A 9,505-nucleotide genomic window follows, 5' to 3' on the forward strand; every position below is an offset into this window, starting at 1 on the left:
GCCCCCTCCCCGTCTCCCCAAGCCCTTCTCAGCACACGGGGGGGCCGAGAGGGCTGTTCCCACCGACTCCCGGGACGCTTCTCACCGGGACTCATCATCACCAGAGCCACCGCCGGGACTTCCCTGAGCCGCTGGTCACAGCTGCCGCGGGAGGGGGGTGGGTGCTGCGGGTGGCGCCGTTCCGGCCTCCCGGCGGCGGTGAGGCGAGCCCCGGTGCCCGCAGACCGGAGCAGCTCTCGGTCCGGGCCGGCCGCTGGCAGGGGGGCGCGGGGCAGCAGCCCCCGGCAGCAGCGCAGCGGGAGCGAAGACGCTGCGGACAGGACATAGCGGTCAGCGTGCTGCTCGTTATTTACCGCTACCGATGTTGGAGATGGAGCGGAGGCCCCGCCCCCACCCGCTCCTCCGGGCACCGCCGCGTCCCGCCCCGCCCCGCCCGCCGGCAGAGCCTCTCCGGGCCTCCAGGGGTGGAGCCTTGCGGGACGGGGGCGGGGACATGCAGATCAGGCAGGGCGCGGGCTGGCGGGACGTATCACCGTGAGAAGACGCCGGCCACGGGCGTCGCAGCAGCTGCGTGGCGCTGCGTGACGGGCAGCTGTGGGATTTAGAGCGATTGGTGTGCGCGGGTGTGGCGCGGGAGTGTGGGCGCGTGTGTCCGTGTGTTAGGAGTAGGTGGTGGTGCGTGCGGCGTTGCCGGGCGTGAGGGGAGGCATACTTACCTGGCAGGGGAGACACCATGATCAGGCAGGTGGTTTTCCCAGGGCGAGGCTCATCCCCTGCACTCCGGGTGTGCTGACCCCTGCGATTTCCCCAAATGCGGGAAACTCGACTGCATAATTTGTGGTAGTGGGGGACTGCGTTCGCGCTCTCCCCGCTTTTTTCTGTTGTTCCCACTTTGAAATCAGGGGAGAGCGCGAACGCAGTCCCCCACTACCCAAATGCGGGAAACTCGACTGCATAATTTGTGGTAGTGGGGGACTGCGTTCGCGCTCTCCCCTGGCTTTTTTTGTGGCAAGGAAATCCGCAGTACCATTGCCCTCTCTGCCATATCTTTCCTTGCCACAAAAAAAGCCAGGGGAGAGCGCGAACGCAGTCCCCCACTACCACAAATTATGCAGTCGAGTTTCCCGCATTTGGGGAAATCGCAGGGGTCAGCACACCCGGAGTGCAGGGGATGAGCCTCGCCCTGGGAAAACCACCTGCCTGATCATGGTGTCTCCCCTGCCAGGTAAGTATGCCTCCCCTCCCGCCCGGCAACGCCGCACGCACCACCACCTACTCCTAACACACGGACACACGCGCCCACACTCCCGCGCCACACCCGCGCACACCAATCGCTCTAAACCCCACAGCTGCCCGTCACGCAGCGCCCACGCAGCTGCTGCGACGCCCGTGGCCGGCGTCTTCTTCTCACGGTGATACGTCCCGCCAGCCCGCGCCCTGCCTGATCTGCATGTCCCCGCCCCCGTCCCGCAAGGCTCCACCCCTGGCGGCCCGGAGAGGCTCTGCTGGCAGCGGGGAGATCTGCATGGCCCCGCCCCTGGCGGCCCCCGGCGGGTTGGGGAGAGCCATGCTGGGGCGAGTGTGGGCCCTGTCCCCGTCGTCCCGGCGGATCCTCCGTTCCCTGGCTGTGGAGTAGCAGGGGCCTGCGTTCGTCGTGGGCCACACCGCCCCGGCCGGAGCCGAGAGCCCGGCGAGGTACTGCCTGTCGCCGGCCCTGTTCCCCCATGGGAATGCCTCGGCTCGGGGCTCCCCGGGCTCGGCGCGGGGGGGCTGTTGCCAGGAGCACCCGGCAGGGAGGGAGCGGCTGTCCCGGCCCCGTCCGCGTCTCCTAACGCACCCGGGGGCAGCGACCGGCAGCACAGCTGGAAGTAGGGAAGACAGAGGGACCTGCTGTGCCCGTGCCCACAGCCCAGCACTAGCCCTGGAGCCCCGTTAGTGCCTGGCCTTCCTCACCCTGCTCCCGGGCAGGGCTGGGGCCACAGGGCTCCCCCCCGCCGACCTCGGCTCTGCACACAGCAACAACGACAGGTGAGAACAGTGTATAAAAAGACCCCTTCTTGGTCAGAGGCCAGAATAACGGGTACCCTGCCCCTCTCTTCCCTGCTCCCCCCCCTCCAAGCTGGGAACATGCAGGGCACTAGCAGTGACAGGCGCCGGGGGGGTGAGGGGGGGGAGAACAGACAGCTCACAGGAATCCCTGCCAGGAGCTGGGATGAGCACCAATTTTACTACAGCAGAACAAGGGAGGACATCCCCTTCCCCATGCCAGAGCCCTCAGCTTCTGCTCAGGCTCGACCCTGCACAGGGCCCCTCTTGCAGGAGCAGCTTGTGCTGGGAGCAGCCCTGGGGACCCCCACAGTGCTGCAGGGTCAGAGGTGCCAGGCTCTCCCACACAAGCCCAGCTCAAGCAGATGCCAGAACCACAGCCAGAGGAGGTGTGAGCCAGGGGCCACAGTCACCATAGCATCACCATTTCTCCTAGCTTTCAGGGGAGGGGCCCAGGGACAGGGAAGATCCTTCCCCACTGCAGCCTGGAGTGGGAGGAGAGGGGCTGGGCAGAGCTGGGCAGAAGTGCCAGCAGGCCCAAGGAAGGTGCAGAACTAAGCCTGTGGTGACACAGGCTGCCAGGGCTCCTGCCACACCACAGAAGGCAGACAAGATGTATTGTGAGGCCTGGTTTATTAGTGTCCATGCAGCTGCCCCTACTACTGATCCACGTTCTTGACACGCAGGACGACAGGCACCGACGTGCAGGGGATCATGCCCAAGTCTGTGATGACCAGATCCACCAGGTCAGGTGGTGTCACATCATAGACCAGGTTGAGGAGGCGCAAGGACTTGTTCTCTGCCCAGCCACCCAGCTGGGCCTGGCCTTTCCGGAGCACAATCAGGTCATCGGGGTCATCTGCAGAGAGAGGAGCAGCCGGCAGGATCAGGGAGAGGGACAGCACCTCTCTGTCCTGCCCTGGGAGCACACGACATTGCTGCTGCCTGCCAAGCCATCCTTCCCATGAGCGGTGGCCCCTCGCCCAGGAAGGGGAATGGCAGGGTGGACCGGCCTGTCTTGGCCAGCAGTGGGAAGAGGGAGCAGGTCCCAGGTGGGAGGAAGGGGACAGAAGCCGTACCCAGCTCGTTGGAGACAAAAGAGTCTGTCTGCACTCGCTCGCAGAACTTGTAGGTCTCGCAGCACACCAGCACAGGCACATTGTAGGCCTTGGAGACCAGCGCTATCTGGGATGTCCCCACCCGGGACATAACAGAGCCATTGGCCAGGAGTGCATGGGCTCCCAGCAGCACTTTGGAAACCTGTCAGGGAAGTGCAGGGATCCGTTGGCACCTTTTATCATGCTGCAGCCTCCCCCATGTCCACCACTGCCCCCTGGCACAGCCCCACTCCACTCCTCACCTCAGGCAGCACGTAGGAAATGGCATTGATCATCACATATGTGCAGTGAATGCCCTTACGCACCAGCCGGCGCAGCGTCTCCCGGCCTTCCAGCCGTGGCCGGCTGTCCACCACGATCACACGGAAGGCCCGGCCCTTCTTCACGTGGGCGTCGCACAGCGTGCGGTTCACAAGGGAAGAGCTGACAGACACCAGTTAGGAGGCTGCCCCATCCTGCCATGCCAGGCTCTCACCCGGCACACAGACAGCCTGCACTTGACGCTGCTTGCTGACATCATCGCCAAGAAACACAGCCCAGTGCCAGAAGATTTCCCTTGGCACCGGCTCCAGTGTGGGACTCATCAGGTGCCGGCCAGGCAGGAGGTTTTCTGAGCATTAGCATGGGATTTCGCCCAGGGGACAGCCCTGACAGGCACCTGACAGCAGCAGCTGCAGCAGAGCAGGCACTGCCAGGCACCAGCTGCCACGGCAGGTCCCCAGGCACATCCAGACCAAATAGAGCAATGTCTCTCTTACACAGGGCAGCTGTCAAGCTCCCAGCAAGACCCTGATGGGCTAGTGCTGCTTAGAGATGAGTCCAGGCAGAGCTGATGTCCACCCTTGCTGTTACAAGTGCTGCCCCTTCCAGACACACTCCTGCTACGCTTGCTTCCAGGGCCCCCTCTCCCTGTCTGTGCACAGAGAATCACGCCCTGGGAAAAGGGATGTCTCAGCCCTCTCTGGAAGCAGCACCGACCTCCACCTGTCCGTGACCACAGTGAGGGACGTCCCCTCCAAACCCTCTCCAAGTTTCCTTCTTGTAACGCTCCAGGCCCACACTGGCCTCCTGCCCCTGCTCCTTCCTCCACCCATCACCCAGCAAGCACATCACATCTCACATCTAGACTCTTTTGCACCGCAGTCTCTGGCTCCTTCTCCCACTTCTACTTTCTGGGACACAGTCCCTAGAAGGAAGAACAAGCTTCCATATTTTTGCTTCCTGACATTTGACTTTGCTGCGGTTTGTTTAAAATGCCAGTAAGCAATCATGGCTGCTCTGTAAGTGCCCTGTATTGAAGAAGCAGTGAATGTGGACTTCTTGAAACACTTAACTCTGGACACATGCAAACGGAGGACAGTGCTGAGCCCTGAACAGGAACAGCAAAGTCTCACGGACAAGCCTTCGGTACAGGCTTCACTGACAGCAATGGCTTTAGGCCTCTGTCAGGCACTTCCTGGTCCAGTCAAGGCATTGCCCACTGCTGAAACACTACAGCCCGGCGGGTCTGGGAGTCAGGGTTAGTCGAAATGGCAGGCATTGCCCGCTCAGGCATTCACAAACTGAGTTTGAGGTGCTAACGCAACTACATTAATCAGTATAGGCTGGTATAAGGCTACTTGATCAGACCCTGCTGTTCATTCCTCTAATGAGCCTGAGGCCTCCAGTGCTTCTAGCATCTAGCCTGTCCCAGCATGCAGAGAAATTGGAAACATCAGCAGGACACAGCCCTCTGCAGCGGGGCCCTCCAGGGATGCCTGCTCACAGCCAGGCCTGCCAACACCATCCTCTCTGCTCCGCAGACACGGTTTAGCACTCCCCTTGGCAGCTGCCAGGCAGAAAGTGCTTTGTCACCACCTCATGATGCGAGCTCATCAGCCTGCCTGTCTCCCAGGATGGGACAAGAGTCCTAATGAGCTCTCTGTTTTTTCTAAAGCACTAACAATACTCCCAAGTCATTAGCAAGTGCTGATCCCAGGGCCGTGCTCTGCTCTGTCCTGACGCTCTCATACATCCACTGTTCTGTCCTGCCCCGCTGGTCATAAACTTCTCCCTTGTGCCTTTATTTACCAGCTCCTCACCACATCCAAGTTCTGGCTGGCACCCCGACTGCCCCCTCCCTGCTTGTTTTATTTCTAGTTGCTGGACCCAGAGCCACAACCCTTCCCTCCCCCTTGGGCAACACTGACTTTCCCACCTTTGAAAAACTGCTTTTGCAAGGGCTTCCCGTATTCACTCAACTGCTCCATTTCCTTTTTCCATCCACTGGCCTGGCTGTCCTCTTACCATCCATACACCAGGATCACATCCTTGTCATTTATCTTCTCAAAGGCAGACCTTGAAATGGCTTCAGCTGCCAAAAGAATCTTCTCCCGCAGATATTTGTCAATAGTGTCTTGCAGCTTCTCCTTTGCCTGGGGAGACAGTGCCATCATGTACAGTATGGCCTTGCCATACCGCAGACACTCTGTTGTTCCTTGCAGCCTGGCAGGACTGCGGGCTCAGCTCTGCCTGCAAGCGTGGAGCCCTGCCCTGCTCCCAGCCAGCCTGTTTGTGGAATGGCACCTTCCCCTGGGACAGGGGCTCTGCAGGACACACAGGGCCACTCCTGTCCCAGCACAAGCCTCCCAGCAGACCACAGTGCCTCACTATGTGTTCAAGCTGCCATTAGGACCTCCCCAGCTCTGCCCATTATCACCCCCGCACCTCAGACTCTCCAGCCTGACTCCTCTCAGCCCACTAGCCACACTGCCTCAGGGGCTCTCACAGCCAGCTCCTGATGTATGCCACCACCCTGCTCCTTGCTCCACAGCCAATGGGCTCCTGTGGAGCTTTTTGCATGGGATATAGCTGAGCACTGAAAAAACACATTATTCTTCATCCGTGACTTTACTGATGCTGTCAAACAATGCTCATAGGCAGTCCTGGTGGGCAGGCCCAGCTGTGTGGCCTTTGTGGCCTTCCTGCAGTGCACAGCACCAGCTGGACCAGCCTGCAAGTCCTTCAGCCATCCAGAAGTCACTTCTTCATGCAGGTGCAATGCTGGTTGCTGGCCAGGCCTGTGGTGCAGGGCTGTGTTCACTGAGACCACGTGCGCCTGCTGCAGCTTCTCTCATTTTACGTCCCTGCTCCTGACAGGCTCCAGTCCTACCAGCCCAGTGACACTAACAGCCCAGCATTTGCTGTGGTGCACCCTGGCCCCTTTGGCTCCCGCTGGGCTGTGCCTGCTGGCAGAGGGGGAGCAGATCTGGCTGCAGTCCCCGCTCAAGCAGTGGCTGGCAACACTTATGGCCAGCAGTCTTCTAGCTTCTCTGCAGCACTGCTCCCAGTCTGCATCCTACCACCTCTCCCTGCTCAGCCTGTGCCAGGGCTGTCCCTCCACCCCGGTGCCTGCAGCCAGAGGGCTGGAGCCTGCTGCTCACGTGAGGCCACTCACCTCCTCCTCTCTCAGGGTGTCAGGTAGGCATGAAATCTCCTTCTTGAGGAACTTAATGGCATTGCCCATGCTGGCTGAAAGGGGCCGGCACTGGTTCAGGAAGCTGCAGAGGAGAAACGGGCTTAGCTCCAGAGCAACCAGAGGGCAGGGACAGGAATAGGAAGGGTACAGCTGGGCTGGGGATGGTGGTCAGGGAGGCAGAACCCAGAGCCCCAGGAAAGTCAGCCCAAATTTGGGTGGACACCAACCCAGAGAGGTGACCGACAGACCACACCCAGTGGGGCTTCAGTCACTCTGTTCCGGCATCACGAGCCCTCACCTGATGTGTGGCTTCAGCTTGGCCACTAGGTCCCGCGACAGCTCCTCATTGGGGGGAGTTGAGTAATCCCGGATCAGCTGAGAAAGAAGGAAAAGAGCATGAGCTCAGTGCACCTGCCACTTCTGGCCAGGCACAGCACATGACCACCCTCGCCCAAAAGTCTGCAGACCAGGCACGAGTGTGTACTGCACAGCTTGACATGCTTTCATGGGGGGAGGGCAAAGGGATGCTCCAGGAACTCAAATCTGCAGTGGCAGCACCAGAACAGGATGTCAGCAGGGCCCAGCCCTGGGCACGGTCAGAAGGAAGAGGCTGAAGATGACTGAGCACAGATATAGCCTCAGTAGTCAGGGAACAGGAAGAGATGCCTGTGCCTGGTGCAACGCCCCTGCTGCCTGATTGGCATGGGTAGCTGCTTGCATACCTGTTTGAAGACTTCCAGCAGGGCGATGCAACGGGCATTGGAGCCATTGATGATGCCCTGGGAGTACTGGAGGCCAAGGCGCACCACAGCTGGGTGAATTACTGTGGAGGGGATGCTGCAGGGGCAAACGTGAGACAGCAGTCAGCACTGGCCCTCTACAGCCCAGGAACAACCAAACCATTGCCAGGCCCCCAGCCAAACAACCCGAGAGACTGCCCAAGAAGGGAGCTGTCAGTCAGGCCCTACTTGCTCTGTGACCTGAGGCTAACCCTGCAGCCTTTCTCCTGTGGCCCTGCATTGCCCAAGGGCAGCTCTCCTCACCCCATAGGCAGGATATCCCGCTGCCCCTGCTGCTGCTCCTCAAAGCAAGCAAAGGGGTCCCCCGCCACTCCAGCAAGCCTATCCCACAAGCAGGACCAGGACACCCCTTCACTACAGCCATTTTGTAGCCAGGCCAGCCAAAGCAGAGCCATATGATTGCCAGGGGCCTGGGCTGGGGAGCCCACATACCTCATCTGCTGTGTCAGTGGCTTCTTCCGGCTATACTGGTGCAAGTGGGAGAACAGGTTGACCTTGGTGCCATAGTCCTGCCTCAGAGGTACCTGTAGCCAAACAGCGTTGATGATGGCTTACCCAAGGTGGCCATACAGCCCTGCTCACTCCAGCGCCACCAATCACACCAGCACTCACTCGTGGCACACCAGAGGTCCCCTCTGCCCAGCAGAGAGCAGGCCCTAGTCCCACCATACATGCAGCCTGACCCCCACCACAGCGGGGTGCCACAGGAGGTCACACCCCCGCAGCGTGACTGCCCTGAAGCATGCAGCCTGTTACCCAGCCCTCCTCCTACCTGCTGCCGCTCCAGCTTCTTGGCCAGTTTCCTCTGGGCAGCAGGGTCATCCACCTGCACATGCTCCGGCAGCCGCTTTACCACTGTAAGGATAGTTGGGAGGGCGGTGTGAGGTGGTACTGCCCTGGTGCAGCCCCCAGCCCAGCCACGCTGCCCCAAGACTCAGGAAATCCAAGGCAGGGCAGTGCCCAGGGCACCATGGAAGGACTGGACAGGCAACCCCTGCAGGCAACTGACACCCACTCCAGACACCTCCCTCCCTGCTCACCCTCTGCACCCTGTGGTGATGACAGCTTTACCAGATTGAGGTTCAGTGGGGGTCAGCCTGGGCTTGGCTGCTGTGGCTGCCTGGCTCAGCTCTGCTTTCTTCGCCTGCTTCTGGGCCCGCTCAGCCTCCTGTTTGGCGCGGCGCTCTGCTCGCAGCTCAGCTTTGCTCTTGCCCCCTGTGGGCTTCTCGCTGTCGTTGGGGCCATCGGCCAAGGCTGGGGGGGACGTGGGGTGAGCAGCTACTACAGGAGACAGAAGGGGGAAGTCTGTGCCCAGCCTCCATCACCAGGAGATGTAGCCCAGTACGTGGGGCAGCCCGTGGCAGGGAGACCCTCCTCTGTGCAAGGGTCTGCCTTTGGAGGAGCAGGTGGGACTTAGCCCCACATTCTCCAGCACTTCACCTGGCCCGCATTCAGGTGGGGAGGGGACTGGCCTCTCTACATCTCGGACCCTGCAAGAACGCAGGCACTGGAGGTAGCAAGGACCAGGAGGACTCAAATGCAGAGAGGTTGGACATGCCAGAGGTCCCACTGCGGCCGCCCTAACCGGAGGACGTTCCCGGCTCAGGGCTGTTCCAGCCTGAGGGCATTCCCGGCCGGCGAGAACACCGGGGGCCTCCTCACAAGGCTGCCTCTGTTGGGGGTGCTGGGGAGGTCTGCCGTGTGGCTCTCCAGGCTCGGGGGCCGCCTCGGGGATTAGGAGGTCCTCACCCCGCGGCTGCCCTGGGTCGGAGGGCGTCCCCAGCTCCGGGGGCTCGGCCGCCGGCCCCTTCTCGCTCCTCTTCTTCTTCTTCTGCTGCTTCTTCTCCTTCCGCAGCTGCAGCTTCTCCTCCCGGGAGAGCTCCGGGGCCTGCGAGCACAGAGCGTCGGGCAGCCTCCGGCCCCCACGCCGGCCCCCACGCCGCCCCCCGCCCCCGCCCCCAGCCCCGCTCACCTGCGGTCCCGCCGGCACCGGCGCGGCGGCTTCGGGACCCGCACCTGGAACGAGAAGACGCGTGAGAGGGGCCGGGAGCGGAGCTGGGCCCGGCCGGCACCGGCCGCGGGGA

The 9,505-nt window shown here is 61.6% G+C and overlaps 1 protein-coding gene across 1 annotated transcript in view; it reads right to left on the reverse strand.

Moving 5' to 3' along the window:
• Positions 1-2,670: 2,670 nt before the first annotated feature.
• Positions 2,671-9,505, reverse strand: part of EIF2B4 (eukaryotic translation initiation factor 2B, subunit 4 delta, 67kDa) — a 9,635-nt gene continuing 2,800 nt past the window's right edge. Inside the window, exons 2-13 of the mRNA XM_010565924.1 lie at positions 9,394-9,476; positions 9,171-9,309; positions 8,493-8,702; positions 8,194-8,276; positions 7,854-7,945; positions 7,344-7,458; positions 6,920-6,996; positions 6,601-6,703; positions 5,451-5,578; positions 3,407-3,587; positions 3,126-3,306; positions 2,671-2,905 (exon numbers count right to left, since the gene is read on the reverse strand). Coding sequence (XP_010564226.1) covers positions 2,706-2,905; positions 3,126-3,306; positions 3,407-3,587; positions 5,451-5,578; positions 6,601-6,703; positions 6,920-6,996; positions 7,344-7,458; positions 7,854-7,945; positions 8,194-8,276; positions 8,493-8,702; positions 9,171-9,309; positions 9,394-9,476 — 1,592 coding nt within the window. The 3' untranslated portion in view covers positions 2,671-2,705. The remainder of the gene's footprint in view (positions 2,906-3,125; positions 3,307-3,406; positions 3,588-5,450; positions 5,579-6,600; positions 6,704-6,919; positions 6,997-7,343; positions 7,459-7,853; positions 7,946-8,193; positions 8,277-8,492; positions 8,703-9,170; positions 9,310-9,393; positions 9,477-9,505) is intronic.

This window comes from Haliaeetus leucocephalus, unplaced genomic scaffold, assembly GCF_000737465.1.
Source record: "Haliaeetus leucocephalus isolate CR32 unplaced genomic scaffold, Haliaeetus_leucocephalus-4.0 Scaffold197, whole genome shotgun sequence".
Taxonomy (NCBI): Eukaryota; Metazoa; Chordata; class Aves; order Accipitriformes; family Accipitridae; genus Haliaeetus; species Haliaeetus leucocephalus.